Here is a 17,272-nt window from a genome sequence, read left to right on the forward strand (position 1 = left end):
TCGAAAATTGGAATGTTATGCCTTTCGGTCAAATTATCAAACACCAGTAGTACCCAAAATGAAGTTTCTACCGCTCAACTCTCTGCTCAACTCATTTCACTCCGCTGCTACAGATAAATTTTTGCATCACACCAAACTAACAAAAAATTTATCTTTTCAATCAAGATATCCTGCAAAAAAATACGTTTTCCTCCTTAGTTCAGTACGACAAATTAGTTGTTGAAAAAAATCTAAATTTAGAAAACATAACTAAAAAGTTTTTTGAATTATAAGATATTTTAAACAACATTATGTATAAAATGAAAACAAATTGTAGACATAATTTTGTCAAAATTTCAGTATATTCCCAAATAAAATTGAGACAAATTTTCACTTTAAAATAAGTACAATCGCTATTCACTTTTTATACCTGACAATCAGAAATTAAAGTTCACTGTAGTTCAATTCAGTTTAAACAAAATTCACTTTAAAATGTGCCATATATATCAAACAGCATTAAACACAGTCGATTCAGTTTAGTGTTTGCGGTAAAAGCGAGTAGCCTTTAAGAAACGTTTTACAAACAACTGCAAAAAAATGGAAAAAAATGTAAGATATTCAAACTATCACAGGTAATTTATAACATTACACTTAAATTTGTTATTCTAATGTAGACAGCAGAAAATGTCGATGAATTGAACAAAAAGTCGATGAATCAAATGGCTGGCGCCGACATGAAGCATCAGACTAATAAAGGTAAATCGAAAAATAAAACCATGTTGGGAGGCAGTTCAAATATACAAATGGAAAGTTTCATACTACAGAAACGTTTTTGAATAACCTTCTTTGCTGGTTTTAGGTAGTGAAATTAAAGAAAATGATTATGATGCGCAGGGCGCATTAAAGGAGGTTTTGCCGAATGAAGAACAAAACTTTAATAAGGAAAAAGGTATTGGAGAAGCGTCGTTGATCACAGCGGTTGATGTAGCTTCGAAAAATATTAGCGAATCAGATACAGTTTCAGGTGAACAGAGACATGTGGAAATGGCAAATTCGATCGAAGAATCTGCTTCTCTACAGGGGTCGTCGATCACTGCAGACGGCATGAGTTCCACAAGTGACGTAGATTCTAAGAGTACTTCAGGAGATGTTGGTATAATTAACGCACAACATTCGTCCGAGGAGACGGTATCAGATGTAGCGTCGTCGATTACAGCAGTTCATGAAACTTCGAATAATCTCGATGCGACAAGTTGCGCTTCAATCGATGTACAGATTATGAAAGGGGAAAATATGGGTGAAAAGACAGCTACTCAGCAGCTGTCTTCCCACCTTTCAGATGTCAAGTTTATCTACACTGACGATGACGACATAATTGATCTTGAGGAGTTTGGTTTTTACGATATGAAACATTGTATCGAAGGGAAAAATTCTGAACAGGCATCGTCGCTGGATGCGCATGGTGAAAGTTGTAGCGAGGATGGTAAAACGAAGAGATTAATTGGTGACTTTGAGGATGTAGTGCATGAACGTTTTGGTGTAGTGGAACTACCCGTAAGTCGACACGGTAAAGGAGGATTTGAAACAAGAGGAGTGCGGACTGTATTAGTGGAATGTTGGATCGAAGATAAAGTTCCTGCAAAAGCGTCGTCGATCAATGGAGATGTTGGAAGTTCAAAAAACGATGGAGACACCAAAGCCGTTTCTAAGAAAGTTGTATTTTGTGCAAGGGACGTTTTTCACGACGATTGGTGGTTCTTAAAAAGCAGAAATCGATGCATAGGATGGGGGTTGGTTTTTCTATTTTCTGCGTTTTTTTTGACTCCGGTAGAAGTTGTTGCGCTATTCATTGCGTTATATTTTATGCACGCAATGTCATTGCACGACCGAGAAATGCATTCTCAGAAATAGCGCTATTCTCTCAATGTTACTGAATTTGAACTAATCGCCGATTAGTTCAATGATCAATCATCATTTTTATATTTTCGTAAAATTAATATTCATTTGAAATATACTGTATTTTTGAACTTGATTAATTTTGTTCCATTTCATTTTGTAAATTTTTCACTCATTGTTATCTGAATTGATTTTCATTATACCATTGTTATATACTCATTTTTAATTTATACATGAATATATTTTTTAAGAAACAAATGATAGAGTAGAATTTCAATTCAGTTTGGATTTTCTATTAATTATCTGTACCAAATTAAAGTTGATATAATTATGATTGTATAATAAATAAATTCACATTAAGCGTTGTCGTTTGTCAGCAGTGCACCGTTAGAAACAATAGAAAAGTTTTCCACTTTAGTATATTATTTAAATCAAAACTGCAGTAGAATATGATGTAATTGATTTTCACTCATAGAAAGTGAAACAGATAAGAATAGCAGGTTGCACTAATAGCAATTTATTATGATTTCTCTTTGTGTTTAAGAAAACACGCTTAGATGTTGCTTCTTTTTGTGAAGTTCTGTACAATGTGTTTACCAATAAATAAGGCACATCACCTGCCTTGAGATGTAACCGATTTTCCAGGGTATCAGTTCAGTCTACTATTCCCGGCAAATTCTCAAACACCACTAGTACCCAAAATGAAGTTTCTACCGCTCAACTCTCTGCTCAACACATTTCACTCCTCTGCTACAGATAAATTTTTGCATCACACCAAACTAACAAAAAATTTATCTTTTCAATCAAGATATCCTGCAAAAAAATACGTTTTTCTCTTTAGTTCAGTACGACAAATTAGTTGTTGAAAAAAATCTAAATTTAGAAAACATAACTAAAAAGTTTTTTGAATTATAAGATATTTTAAACAACATTATGTATAAAATGAAAACAAATTGTAGACATAATTTTGTCAAAATTTCAGTATATTCCCAAATAAAATTGAGACAAATTTTCACTTTAAAATAAGTACAATCGCTATTCACTTTTTATACCTGACAATCAGAAATTAAAGTTCACTGTAGTTCAATTCAGTTTAAACAAAATTCACTTTAAAATGTGCCATATATATCAAACAGCATTAAACACAGTCGATTCAGTTTAGTGTTTGCGGTAAAAGCGAGTAGCCTTTAAGAAACGTTTTACAAACAACTGCAAAAAAATGGAAAAAAATGTAAGATATTCAAACTATCACAGGTAATTTATAACATTACACTTAAATTTGTTATTCTAATGTAGACAGCAGAAAGTGTCGATGAATTGAACAAAAAGTCGATGAATCAAATGGCTGGCGCCGACATGAAGCATCAGACTAATAAAGGTAAATCGAAAAATAAAACCATGTTGGGAGGCAGTTCAAATATACAAATGGAAAGTTTCATACTACAGAAACGTTTTTGAATAACCTTCTTTGCTGGTTTTAGGTAGTGAAATTGAAGAAAATGATTATGATGCGCAGGGCGCATTGAAGGAGGTTTTGCCGAATGAAGAACAAAACTTTGATAAGGAAGAAGGTATTGAAGAAGCGTCGTTGATCATAGCGGTTGATGTAGATTCGAAAAATATTAACGAATCAGATACAGTTTCAGGTGAACAGAGACATGTGGAAATGGCAAATTCGATCGAAGAATCTGCTTCTCTACAGGGGTCGTCGATCACTGCAGACGGCATGAGTTCCACAAGTGACGTAGACTCTAACAGTAATTCAGGGGATGTTGGAATTGTGGAAAATGAACATTTGGACAGGGAGAAACGTCTTGGGCCGTTAAAGTTCGTTGACGAAGACAGTGAAAGTTTGAAAGGAGAGGAAGTGAGGAAAGCTTCGCAAGAAGTTGCAATTATTGAAGCAGAAGAAGTTTTCGAAAAAGCATCTTGGAGCATTGATATTAGTGAAAATTCGACTTCTGATATAAAGGTCTCAAATAGTATAAATACAATTGAAATATTCGAACATAAACAGTTCGATAATGAACGATTTCTGAAGCCATTAATGCCGGACGATGACTTCAGTCAAAGAAGTTCCTATGACTCGAATTTCATACACCAGCATTCAAATTATTCGAGTACATTTTCCAGCAGTTTAGCATCATGCGATATATTCGCGTCGGTCAGTTCATCAATTGAGGATTCAGTGATCGAGGATAGTGTTCCGACATATTCACAAAATTTTGGAATTTCAATATGTGAATATTTGAGCGGTAACAGTCAAATCAGGGAAAATTCGTTCCTCGATTTTGGAAGTCAAACTGCAGAAAGCAGTGAAGATGCGACTACCGCTTCAGAGTGGATTCTAATTGAAGAAAAAGCTTCAGAAGGTGATGAAGATGGCAAGCATGATTCTACAGATGTTCGAACGGTTGAAGCGCAATATGTTCAAGAAATGAAAGTTTCTGAAGAGGCGACAACAATGATTGCAAATTGCCAAAATGAGAAAAGTGCCAAAAAAGCGAACGCGGCTTCAGAGAAACTTGGGATTGCTGAAGAAAATGCTTCTGACAATCAAAATGTACTTGTTAGAAATACGTGGCTTAGAAGCATTATGTTGAGCTTTGTGATCGACTATGCATTTGTGGTGTTTATTTTTTTCCTCTGTCCCCGTATTATGAATGGCTGGTCTTTTTTTCTTATGTTATACATGAACACATTATTATGGTTGAACGAAGACTTGCATTTTCAGAAATAGTGCTATTCTCTCAATGTTACTGAATTTGAACTAATCGCCGATTAGTTCAATGATCAATCATCATTTTTATATTTTCGTAAAATTAATATTCATTTGAAATATACTGTATTTTTGAACTTGATTAATTTTGTTCCATTTCATTTTGTAAATTTTTCACTCATTGTTATCTGAATTGATTTTCATTATACCATTGTTATATACTCATTTTTAATTTATACATGAATATATTTTTTAAGAAACAAATGATAGAGTAGAATTTCAATTTAGTTTGGATTTTCTATTAATTATCTGTACCAAATTAAAGTTGATATAATTATGATTGTATAATAAATAAATTCACATTAAGCGTTGTCGTTTGTCAGCAGTGCACCGTGGGAAACAATAGAAAGTTTTTCCACTTTAGTATATTATTTATATCTAAACTGAAGTAGAATATGATGCAATTGATTTTCACTGATAGAAAATGAAACAGATAAGAATAGCAGGTTGCACTAATAGCAATTTATTATGATTTCTTTTTGATTTCGTTTAAGAAAACACGCTTAAATGTTGCTTTCTTTTTGTGAAGTTCTGTACAATGTGTTTACCAATAAATAATAAGACACATCACCTGCCTTGAGATGTAACAGAGCTTCCAGGGCCTCGGCTCAGTCTACTGGTTCCGTTCAAAGTATAGTAATTGTGCGGATCGTTCGGATAGGTTACGTAAGGCTTCGATTTTGAGTCATTATGCTGATAACGATTGTTGTTTGGAGTTCTGGATTGTAATGCGCCGTCGACGGCTCTGTTCCCATAGATACGGTTCCGCCATTCGCCGTAAGTAGTTGTATTTTTCGATTTATTCTGTTCTGCTGCCGTTGCACCAAACCCATCAGTACGAGCCGTTGTCGGTCTCGGTGGAGTTGGTGTTTTGTCGTGCGCTGTAACCGTGCTTGTATTGGAGTACTGATAGTGATGGTAGTATGGATACAAAGGAGCGCCCATCGGATATGTTGGTGCGTAGTTGTAATTAACGTAGTGTTTCGCATTTTCACCTGACATCTGTGGAGGGTACTGAAACAATTGGATGTTAAATTTTGTATTTTTCATAAGTACTTTTTTAAAATCATCGTCATTCCATACAGATCTTACCATGACTTTCTTCTTTCGTGTTCCCATACGCCACAATATGTAAATAGTGAATATTATTGCTGCCAGAACGATCAATGATACAACCGCAATAATAATGTAGTTTCGAATTTCTTCTGCTGTTGGAGATTGATCCACTAAAATAAAAACGGAAACAATTATACAATTCTGAACATTTCACATTACAATGCTTAACGTGTTGCAATTTCGACACTGTTCTGATCAATCTGAAAATTTTCTACTGGTCCTCTTCTCGCTGCTGGTAAGATTGTATCATACAGTTCATCTGTTGTAAGATGTCCATCTGATGTTAAAATCATGTCCACTTTGGAATCGCTGGTAAATGCAAAATATACATTATCCTGCCTATGTTCAATGGAAAAATAGTGTACCTTAAGCTTGACAAATGCACGTCAATATTTTCATCAAATTTCTTTCGGAAAACGCTGGCAATCTGAAATTATTGCTATTAACTTTCATTGAAATTATTATTTTACAGCTTACCGCGTTCTCTAAATGAAGCAAAAGTTGCCGGTTCTGCTGTTCGTTTTTGCCAATCATTTCTTGAGTGAAATTATGATTCAAAACAGTAAAACGAAGTCGATATCGAGTTTGCTTTGACGTACTCAATGGTGCTTAATAAACAGTACAATCCTCGTGTGAAACGTGTTTCAGAAAGAAGTTTCGTTATTATTCAAATTTTACCATTGAATTCTGGTTGCTTTTTTTGAATTATCGTTCCATCTGAATGACAATGGCCCAAGCAAATTTGCGTCGCGGATCTTTCAGGAACATTTTGATGCATTTTCATACTTCCGTCGTCGTTGATTTCTCCACCATCGTAGGGGTACAAAAAGTAGACACACTTTTCCAAGCTGATGTCTTTTGACATGTCGTCAGTTGTTAAAGCACGGAAAAAACGTGCTCTCAGTATTCCGTTATTGTAGGTGTAGTCAATGTCAAAAATATTCTGATTTTCATCAACCGTAGGCTCGCTGTAATCAGAAATAAAACGATCGGTAATTTCGATTTTTCCATCATCCAACACTGATATGATTACTGCATCACTTCCAGCCTAAACATTTCAGTTCGAATGGAACTATTATTAACTTCGCAAGTAAACACTACTTCAAGAATTGATATTAATTATTATTTCAAATTGGAAAACGATCAGAAAATTTCAAATTCGTCTACGATTAAAATTACTGTTTACCATTTTTCCATTTTCAGAAAAACCTATTCCAGTCCAATGATTACGGGCAATTTTTACTTTGAATGTAAATTGCACTTTCGGACCTGTTCGCTCCCATTGCACTTCATATTTACACGGTGCTGTCTCACCGCACGCCTTTGGATAAGTGAATTGCCCACCGCAAATCGACTGCTGGTCATAAGATGGCTTTTCAAAAAAGTTTATCGACATAATGCCACTTTGGTATGTATTTGGTTGATACAATTCGTGATGTTTGTAAAGCGATGCACTGTCCATATAATAATTGACATCCGCATCCGCAGCTGCTGGCTTAATCGTCCCTTTTGCCCAAAGCAAAGTCACCCGCTCATCTCGAACAGGAGCCATAACATTGCTCGGAGAACTTAGTCTACGTCGAACAATGATAGTAGTTTGTGCATCGTTTTCATATCCAATGGCGGATCGAATTATTTGATCAGTACGAGTTTCATTTTGCAATCCCTTCACTACTGCCTTGATATGACACTGATCATTGATAACAGAACCAATAATCACATCTGAGCATCCCAAATACATCGGTGCTTGTGTATCTGTAAAAATTACCATTATAAAGTATTCATTCGTCTCATTTCGAAATGAAACGTTTCATCAAATGAACACATTACTTCTTCAGCAAAAAAAAGAATAACTGTTTTCAAATCATTCATACCTTGACGTTTATGACGAAAAGATGATGACGGAGGGCCTAAAAATTAACAATAAAAGTTCAACTACAATATGCAACTGCAATTGTAATTGTAATACCAGTGCAAATACAAATAGGTTCAGAAGAGATCTGTGGAGAAAGTTTGTCGTGATATCCAATTGCTGCGCTTGGATTGAGGCGATCGACATCATTTGCTGCATTAATGCTTCCTCCACCGACTGGAAACAAGAAATACAAACATTCTGTAAGAGGCAAATCTTCTCGATAGTCAGTGGTTGTTCTGTTTCGAGTAAACGTAATTGTTTGAACATCTCCATCAATCCTGCCTTCTACATCATAAATGTCCTGTTCTTTGTCAATGGCTGGCTGATGCTTGCCGTACGCAAATCGATCTGTTACAACACCCATACCATCATGCACCCATCCCATAATAATGTCGCTGTTGAGCTAAATTTAATTCCTTAAATGGAGTGAGATTATTTTTGAACGTACCATTGAACCAGTTCTAGAAAAACCGATTCCAGTCCATCTGTCCAAATTTTTCGAGCTAATCTGAAATGTGACGCTGTCATCGTCAGAGTTGTATTTCCACTTTGCCATGTATTCACAGTCGTTGTTTGTACAGTCAGACGGATATTTGTATTCAGTTTGACAATTTTCTGAAATGATCATTTCAAAAGGATAAACTTTTCCAAACGTCACAACTTCTGATTCATGATTTTCAACTTATAATATTGCATAGTTTAAATAATTGTTTCACCCCTGATTTTCACTGATAAAAATATTTCAAAGATTCAGTTGTTTTTTTTTCAATATCTTCTTACATCTTGCACTCCCTTACTTTATACATTTAGTTCATTTTAAATAGTTATTTATAAGTGAAATTTACTAGGCTATGTATTTTTAAAAAGTTTCATATTAAATTTTGTGCTAAAGATGCCAAATATGCATACTGTGATTTGTTATAGTATGACAACTTTTCACGCAGACTTTCTTTCCTGAGAATTTGATAATAGAAGCCAGTTGAGAAATGCTTCCATCTCGGTCAAGTTTACCACCTTCGACAGGAAATACCATGTAAAAACACTCATTATCAGTGAATTGAACGTCATTTAGAAAGTCCAACGTGGTCCGTGGTCTGCTAAAGGATGCTCGTAAAATTCCATCTTCGTGGGATCCAAGTTCTCCGGCGACAATAACATTTTGTACAGAATCAGGAATCAACTCTTCCAGTCTTCCGTGCATGTCATGCACAGTCAATGAGCCATCTACACTTTTCACCATGATCATGTCCACATTATCCTGAATGTGAGATAAAAGGATAGCATTAATTTTGTCCAACTTCATCCAAGCATAAACAACTCTGTACCGCTCTTTGTTCGGAAGAAAATCCAATCCCCGTCCAAGAATTTGGTGTCAGTTTCGCTTCAATAGAAAATTCAATTAAGTCAGACTCTTCTGCATAACTCCACGATGCACGATAAGTGCAATCAGTGGTACATGCTGATGGCCAGTGCATTTCACCGTAGCAATGTTCACTGGAGATGGTTGCTGAAAAGAAAAACTCCATCAAAGCAGAACAATTAATTCATAATTTTACTCGATTGAAAAGCATTCGTTTCCAGAGGCAATTCCACCGATATGGTCATGTCAGTGATAAAATTATTCGGTGATGGGCCAGCAGTGACTAATTTCGGCAATTCTGTTTCGAGTACTTTTCCAGAAAACACATCTAAATTTCTTCTACCTTCAGCTGTGATTATAAATTTCGAAATGCAATGTCAGCAGCAAATAAAAGCATTTTATGTTTATTATTTACCATTTTTGGAAATATACAAGCACTAGTTAATTACTAATTGATGCTATTGAACCAACATTCACTTATTAAGCTAACATTAAAAGATTTAGATGCTAAATATGATGATGACCGTTTTTTTAAAATAAAAGAATCAAAGTTGTGCAAAGTTATAAAACTTACCTTTACGTGAAAATTAAGAAAAAAATCTATGCAACATAAAGCATATGTAGAATGAAGCAGAATGCAAAGAAGCAAAGCAACTACAGACGCTACTTTTATTTACCTGAAACGGCATCGGCGTTTGAACTTGCCATTTTGCCTTCAACTGGTACTACGTTTCCTGACTTGATTTGCCCGCTTTCGTCAACCGTTTTGAATTCTTCGTAGTGATTTACTTCAGGAGGACAACGTTCTATCTCATCTTGTCAGTAAAATATACATATCAATGTTCAAATGGAAATAATAATAATAATAATAATAATAATAATGAACGGCTCTTTACCATCCGGCTTCCAACCAACAGCAATCCAACTTCTTCCAGGATAGCGGATCACTATTTCAATTTCATTTTGTTCCTAGAAAATAAAATTACCATACATCAATTTTCACTGGATCAACAAATCAAACCTCCAATATTCGCCAGTAAAATTTACTGTCCTTTGCAAATGTTCTCTCTCGATAAAGGTTTGGATTTTTCATACTCAATTTAGCATCGCTCGAGTCTTGAAAAGCAACAAAAAAAATAATAATAATAATTTTGAAACAGTTTGAAAATAATTTTCCATACGCAAGTTGCATCTAGAACCGAACCAACCGGGATTGCAAAAGCACAAACTTTTGGGAAAAACGTTTTTTTCCAATCTTATGCACTGACCATTGCCACCACAATCTTCATCATTCCAACAATCATCTGCATTTCAAAGAGTGTATAATTTGAATTATTATTGAAATATTGTTGTCTTCAATTTTACCTTTTCTTAAATATTACAATAACAAACAATTCACTTGTATTTTATTAATATATTAATTATAATTTAGTAAATTGAATAACATATTTCATACGAACCTCTAAATTGGCAATACTGTCCATAGTAAAGGCGCTCACAACGACATTTACCATCAATCAGCTTACCGCGTGATGAGCAAGGTTGGACGTCAGCTGAAGGTAAATTTCTAATGAATCAACTTCAGCAAAAACAACAAAAATAATCCATTACAAGGAAAACCTACTTTTTTTAACCTGCACATCTGAACAAGAGGATTCGAATTTTTGATTTGACGTGTAACCAAAAATACGCAAAAAGCAACTGATACAAGTCACGCTGTTCGGTATGAAAAGTTCAACGATATGCAATCTGGAACGACCAATAATGTGATGAATAGAAATTTCAAAAGTCACCAGTTTATTTCAGAAACTTACAAAATTCCATGCTGTTCCTTGGTTCTAGCATTGAATGTATCGAATGTATACGTTGTCTGGTGGTCGTGATCCACCAGTTCAAAAGTGATGTTCTCCTGTAGGGAAAGTAAATGAAGAAAAAGAAAATCAAGTTGCATTACTAACGAACCACATGATTTCCGTCCCCAATCCATGTTATTGTCAAAGGTGATCCTGCTTCGACATCAGTAACAAAATCTATAAATATGTTCAATAAAAATATCAATTTACAATAAAATGATTTCAACATAAACTCCAACTTATACACAATGTCAACTTGGAAAATTATGCAAAAAAACATACATGGATAATAATTGATAAGTTGATATTACATTGTCATTATGGATTATTTACAATTACAAAAGAAATTATGATGGTGTTGATCAATTTCATAAATGATCATGGAAGAAAAAATTTTTTCCAATTCATGACAGCTAAAACTGTCGTAATTGTATAAATGTTACATGTCAGGGTTGCAATTGAAAATTTCAGCTTTTTCGCATTGATGAAATTGAAAATATACGGCATACAGAAGCCGAGAGAGAAAAGGAGAGGGGATTTCAGAGAAATTTTGACAAAAGTGCAAAAGTACATGTACAACAGCTGCTAAACTGCTTTGTGTATTGCTCAGGCCAAGGACACTGGCAACTGTTGCAACCTTGAATGGCATCAACACGACATTAATCACTTCAAAGTTTATACTAATTTTTTTAACAGTTCCACTTTTCGTGCAATTTACACTTAGAAAATTGAACACTCTCACCACATGCAACGGTTCTTTGAAAAAATGAATCAAATGTCAAAATATCACAAATGAATAATAAATAAGATTGAATGGACGCTTGGATTTTTTGTATCATACAAATTGAACAACTTTTCCAATTGTGCAAATGTGTTCCATGTGATAAAAATAGAAACATGCGAAACAAGAGAACACAAGAGAAAGTTGCTGCAAATAGTAGTCTCTCCACAGACAGAACAACAGCTAGTCAAGACCGTTGACCACACGACCCCGCAACCAGTAAACTTTAATTACGACCATTACAATCACCGTGGAGCCAGTAGAAAATTTGCATAGAGTGAAAATCGATAACAAAAGTAGAAATGACAATGCGATTGGAAATTAGCGAAAATTGCTTCAATTAGCAACAAAAAGTGGAAAATCAAATGCCCATCATCATCATCATCATCATCATCATCATTGGCTGCTGTTTACTTTGGCGTAAAATATTTCAAACAACATTTCTCATTACATTTGCAATTACAGTATGAAAAATAATGATAATGGACAAATTGAAAATTGCCTGTGTGAAAAAGAAAATGTGCAATTTTATTATTTGTTTCACGCTTCATGATGAAAAAAGAAACAAATTATCGATGAAGCCGAATAGCAATGGTTTAACTTGTTTATGAAAAACTAGTTGCAAGGAATTTCTCCAATTTGAAAAACAACAACACACCTTCTGCTCGGGAAATGGTAATTTCAACATGATTCACTTCAGGCATTATTTTGCAAGCGATGCACATTTATCATCTCTCCATGCATATTCCAGCCAATCTCTCTCTTTCTCTTTTTTTCTACAGTAATTTAAATGTGCACCTCCCCACCCTCCGCGCCATTCATCCATCTTCCATCTAACTATTGGGTAAAATTCACAAACAAAAAACAATCTTAATATGGTTATTTGGCAAAAAAAAATTTTTGTGTCGAATGAAAAAAAATATATATAAAATTCAATTGCCAAAAATCTCAGCAATCATGAATTACATTAAAATTATTTTTAGTAAAAATTTGCATATTGGTCCACTTCTGCCGGATTAGTTGAAATGAAGTTTGCAAAAGTTTGCAAGAGAGAGAGAGAGAGAGGTCATCGTCCGTTTCAAGTGGACGCATTCAAATTTTCCCATCCAATCCATCAAACGGTAATATGAATTTCCGTTTCATTTCTCAGGTCAATTTTGAGACTGCCAGTCAATCACTATTTACCAAGATGGGTACTTTTGAAATTTCACTGCAATTTTGTCAATTGCTTTGTTATTCAATTTCAATTTTGTGCAAAAGAAAAATTATCCATTCATCCATTGACGTTTGTGTAAACTAAATTTGTATAAACTTCAATTCTGACTGTAATGACGATCCCATCTATCATGGAAATTTAATAATTTCCAAAAATAATATATCACAATCAAATGCAACCTATTAATATTATCGTTGAAATTAATAACTCTGCGCCATTGAATGGAAAATTAATAAATAAAAGACTGAACTAGTTACTGCATCTACAGTAATAATTTGATTTGAATCTGGAAAAAATCCACTATGAATCACATTATGATAACAATTTTTCCACATAAAATGAAAGTGAAAGAAAAAGAAAATAGATTTACCTTTTTCAAAATGAGAAAAATCACAGGATGATGATATATCGGATAATGGTGCAAAGTCGAAAAATGGAAATCGTTCCGGAGGATAGATGAGCCGAATTGAAATGCCCAAATCAGCAAAGCAAGCTAACAACAGTAAGCTGATTTTGACGATATTCATTCTTCTTGTTGTTGAATTTTTCCAAACTGTTAGCAAAGCTTCAAAGATGCAGTATTAATTTTGTAAAAACTTGCACAAACTTTCAAAATTTGACAAACTGCTTCCATACACCTGAATCAACCGTTCTTAAGTTATCGATTCAGCGGGGCGCCAGTGTACAGGAGGTCATCTAGATTTCAACTTGAACTGCAAACTAGAATGCGACACATTTGACAACTGCCAGGAGGCTCTTACACTTATTTGGGTCATCAACATCTCCACAACATATCCAACGACGATCATATTTTATACACATTACTTTCTCTATCTTTTTCAATTCTAATTCTTCTTCTTCTTCTTCTTGTTTTTTTTCTTTTCAATTCTTCCAACATGCTTTTCCATTATCAAATTCAATATGCAAATTCTCAAATCAAATACCACAACTGAAATCAACATGTCATATTTAAATTTCATAAATAATATTAAATCAATTAAGTAATAATTAAAGTACAAAACAAAAATTCACCGAAATGACATTCATCTATTATGCGAATGTTGAAAATTATCTACCAACTGTTTCGTACGTTTATTCAACGAAACTGTATTCGCATGAAGAAAATAGAAAATGAATTTCATTTTCAAATATTTAAAATTATTCATTATTATTGATTTTTAAATTTCAACCGTTTTTACAACACTGACAAATGAAAAAATCTGAATAAACTGCCTCACAATAGAACTACAGTTCGAATTGTTTGATCGAGATGTATTTGCATTTTCGGAATTCTATTTTTAAGCGTCGTCAACAGTCCGCTTCATTATTTGCACACTTTTGTACAATAAACTACGAAAATTGATGCTTTCATTTAATCTTTCACGTAGTTCAGCTGGAAATGAATATTCAACAGAGCAAAGCAATCTACTTCACCACCAACTAATTCAATAATTGCACACTATGAATACATTAATACCTACTTTATCTGCATGGCATGATTTGCATACGGTAGTCATGTATTATACGAAATGGACAATGGAATTGAAAATGTAGAGCTTCTAAATTCCGAAAAATACTTTTTCAAAACTTCTATACCATTTTTAATTTAATTGAAAAACATTTTAAAATTTTCCTAACAAACTAATATCATAGTGCAAATGAAGTTAAAGTTCTTTTGTTAACGTCTCATTAAGCATCGATTTTTGGTATTCTACTTTCATACATTTTGTAATAGCACCTATATATGCATTAAGAAAAAGAGCAATGAATAATTACATGAAACTCAGTGTAAAAACTTGTCTGAAAGGTATCGTAGGGCAGATGATTTGGAAAATTTGAATTTCAAAAATAAATACTGAGGAATCATTGCGGAACTGAAGCAAAAGAAATTTTAAATTTCAAAACAGAGTAATGAATTTCAGATGATGTAAACCGTTCAAAAAGTGCGCACTAATGTATATTGGGATTAAGAGAACAATTCTTGACCGCTCAAAAACATCAAAATGAAAATGAACAGTGCGCATTTCAAACAGTGAACCAAGCGCAGATTATTTTAGCTATTCAACTATTGAACTTAGTAGAGCCGTAAATATTATTACTAGTCGACGTACATTTAATTAGACATTAAATAAGCGTTGAGTAATTGCAATGAAAATGCAAAAATAATTTGAGAACCACAAAATGATGACGTAGCGACGTCAGTGCAAAGCAGCAGGATGAATTAATCAGAAATGCATTGAAAAGATATGATCTAACCGATAATTAAATATTCATTATTAAACATAACAATTTAATTTCTAACCATTACGTATTGAGAAAGTTTCCTCTGTTTATGAAGTAAACATGTCTTTCATACACACGGACAGATGTATATTGAAGTAGCTGTTAAATGTTTTCTCTTATTCAGCAATGATGTTTAATTTTGTGAAAGTAAAAATCCAAATAACGAATGCAGAAAATTTTGCATTGTCAAAACTTAAATAAATAAATAAATAAATATATGTATGCATTGTTTTTCAGAATATAATGCCTAATTGAACTAACTAAACAAGCATCTTTTTCCATTTACTACAGTGTTTAATTTTGTCTTACTCTTTCGCAATTGAGAAAATATTTACCCCAGAACAAATATACTCACTGAAATCTTTCGTTGTTACAAAGTATTCGTGCTCTTAATCTTGACTACCGTTACAGTGATCATCATTTCAAGTCAGTTACGTTGTAATTGTCAAAAATAAATGTGCCAGAAGTGAAACTATAAAGTAAAAAGTAAAAACAATGACATTTGATATCAGTTTAATTTTACTTTCTCCTCGCTTGTGAAATAAATTTATCGTTAAGAACATCCCGAATCGAGAATTTTTCGGAAAGCACTTGCTCAGTCAAATTGCGGCTTTCATACATACCAAAACAGTGTTGTTAGAGTATACGTTTTTTATGTCAAATTCCTTTTTTGAAAATCAGGTAGCACTATTAAATAAAAATTTCATCACTAAGCAACTGATTGTTTCTTGATGTTTCACATAGAAAATAGATTATAAAGGGAAAATAATTAATTTATTATACATAACGCATAAATAAAAATGCATTATTTTACATTTGATTTACTGTAATTTAAAAAAAAGCATCAATCTGACAAAAGTTGTTATAGAATTTATTAATTTATGCAAGTAATGTTAATAATACCATAAATTATGTTTCAAATATTTTCATTTTGTCATTATAAGACAGATTACAATGACACAGTTTTACAAAGAATCGTGATGCAAATAAAATTGAAAATTTTCAACGTATAAAATACCTTGTTAAATTATATAACACCAATTTACAACTCTCTTTCAAAAATTATCATAGTAAGAGTTTGTACTCATCCCGTAGGCTGTATTTAAAATCGTATAATTTCTATGGAATGCAAAAATTACCAATGTGTTTAAAATGCAAAAAAAAATTTTTTAATTAAAAATAAACATCTTCTTAATTTTTTATATTAATTTTATTTGTTATTTTATCTCTTAAGCCACATTTTTCAATACGTTCTTGTGGTAGATTGACATTAATAAAATCTACCTGACTATCATTATTTTCCTTATTAAACCGTGGCGTCGGCGTTTATTCAGTCAGTGAGAGTTGTTTGGTCGTGCTGAATGGCTTGGTGCTTGTTTGTTTTGGCAAACCGGATTCGGATCAATTCAGCACGTTTAATTGAAACATTTATACGTCGTTTACGTCCCTTGAATTGGCTTCTTCACTGACGTTGAACAGAACCAAGAAGTAGTACGAGCGTAACTAGGTTTAACGTGTTACCCGTATCTCTTCTTGGTTCTGTTTGACTGTCACAATATCGGCAAAAGCGTTATGTGATTTGTTATTTTATACAAGTGGAATGGTAAGTTGAGCTTCACTGGAACAATTTCACTTTAGCCTAGCAGTGGAGCACCGGTTGCCAGAGTGAACGTATTACTGGCGGAAATCTGAAAAGGATTGGCATCATTTCAAAAATGTTTCGTATTTAAATGTTATACATTGATATAATATATTTCAGGGTATTTCCTATTACTAGGGTTGATTTGGTAAAAGAAAAACAGAAAAACTTGGTCAAGAAAGAAATTCGTCGAAAGATTTGAATTATACCTAAGAAGTTAATACGAGTAGCTAGCAATGAAACGCAACCCGTATTTTCCTCTTAGTCTTAATTCATCTCATTGCAACAACCAGCTTCACATTTTGTGGTCATTCCAATTCACACGTTCGCACTTTTTACAAGTTAAAAAAAACAACGCAGGCTGTCACAATCTGGTACACAATTAAAATGCAAATATTTAAAATACGTAACACAAAAAGCCTAAAAACTCCAATCGTAATGATCAACTTAATGCC

At 33.4% G+C, this 17,272-nt stretch overlaps 3 protein-coding genes across 3 annotated transcripts; 1 reads left to right on the forward strand and 2 right to left on the reverse strand.

Annotated features, from left to right (window-relative positions):
- Positions 1–689: 689 nt before the first annotated feature.
- On the forward strand, positions 690–4,615 carry Tsp_08113 (hypothetical protein). Its single transcript, XM_003373471.1, has 5 exons — positions 690–735; positions 1,004–1,713; positions 3,172–3,253; positions 3,357–4,504; positions 4,610–4,615. Exons 1-5 carry the CDS (start codon positions 690–692, stop codon positions 4,613–4,615), a joined length of 1,992 nt encoding a protein of 663 aa, XP_003373519.1.
- A 606-nt stretch (positions 4,616–5,221) lies between these two features.
- On the reverse strand, positions 5,222–11,547 carry Tsp_08114 (putative DOMON domain protein). Its single transcript, XM_003373472.1, has 24 exons — positions 11,490–11,547; positions 11,008–11,075; positions 10,860–10,954; positions 10,670–10,794; positions 10,506–10,598; positions 10,275–10,349; positions 10,067–10,161; positions 9,942–10,014; positions 9,723–9,860; positions 9,242–9,394; positions 8,984–9,192; positions 8,595–8,943; positions 8,329–8,366; positions 8,157–8,300; positions 7,740–8,088; positions 7,645–7,680; positions 6,980–7,525; positions 6,854–6,870; positions 6,449–6,818; positions 6,248–6,378; positions 6,136–6,197; positions 5,940–6,079; positions 5,747–5,880; positions 5,222–5,668 (listed from the first exon to the last, which is right to left on the reverse strand). The coding sequence occupies exons 1-24, from the start codon at positions 11,545–11,547 to the stop codon at positions 5,222–5,224; spliced, it is 3,945 nt and encodes a 1,314-aa protein (XP_003373520.1).
- Positions 11,548–12,952: 1,405 nt separating this feature from the next.
- Positions 12,953–13,704, reverse strand: Tsp_08115 (conserved hypothetical protein). Its single transcript, XM_003373473.1, has 3 exons — positions 13,617–13,704; positions 13,266–13,460; positions 12,953–12,975 (listed from the first exon to the last, which is right to left on the reverse strand). The coding sequence occupies exons 1-3, from the start codon at positions 13,702–13,704 to the stop codon at positions 12,953–12,955; spliced, it is 306 nt and encodes a 101-aa protein (XP_003373521.1).
- Positions 13,705–17,272: the final 3,568 nt, after the last annotated feature.

Source organism: Trichinella spiralis, assembly GCF_000181795.1.
Source record: "Trichinella spiralis strain ISS 195 chromosome Unknown Scfld6, whole genome shotgun sequence".
Taxonomy (NCBI): Eukaryota; Metazoa; Nematoda; class Enoplea; order Trichinellida; family Trichinellidae; genus Trichinella; species Trichinella spiralis.

Bases quoted from the DNA above. Each gene is read 5' to 3' on its own strand.
- Tsp_08115 (XM_003373473.1), bottom strand. From the start codon at position 13,704: ATGATCGTCGTTGGATATGTTGTGGAGATGTTGATGACCCAAATAAGT. The intron at 13,461-13,616 runs GTTTGCAGTTCA...GCATCTTTGAAG, and splicing joins GTCAAATGTGTCGCATTCTA to CTTTGCTAACAGTTTGGAAA. The intron at 12,976-13,265 runs GTAAATCTATTT...ATACAAATTTAG, and splicing joins TTTTTCTCATTTTGAAAAAG to TTTACACAAACGTCAATGGA.
- Tsp_08114 (XM_003373472.1), bottom strand. From the start codon at position 11,547: ATGCCATTCAAGGTTGCAACAGTTGCCAGTGTCCTTGGCCTGAGCAAT. The intron at 10,599-10,669 runs GTAGGTTTTCCT...ATTTACCTTCAG, and splicing joins AGATGTGCAGGTTAAAAAAA to CTGACGTCCAACCTTGCTCA. The intron at 8,301-8,328 runs GTTTATCCTTTT...TGATCATTTCAG, and splicing joins AAGTTGTGACGTTTGGAAAA to AAAATTGTCAAACTGAATAC.
- Tsp_08113 (XM_003373471.1), top strand. From the start codon at position 690: ATGAATCAAATGGCTGGCGCCGACATGAAGCATCAGACTAATAAAG. The intron at 1,714-3,171 runs GTTTTTCACGAC...ATTCTAATGTAG, and splicing joins TTGTATTTTGTGCAAGGGAC to ACAGCAGAAAGTGTCGATGA. The intron at 3,254-3,356 runs GTAAATCGAAAA...TGCTGGTTTTAG, and splicing joins GAAGCATCAGACTAATAAAG to GTAGTGAAATTGAAGAAAAT.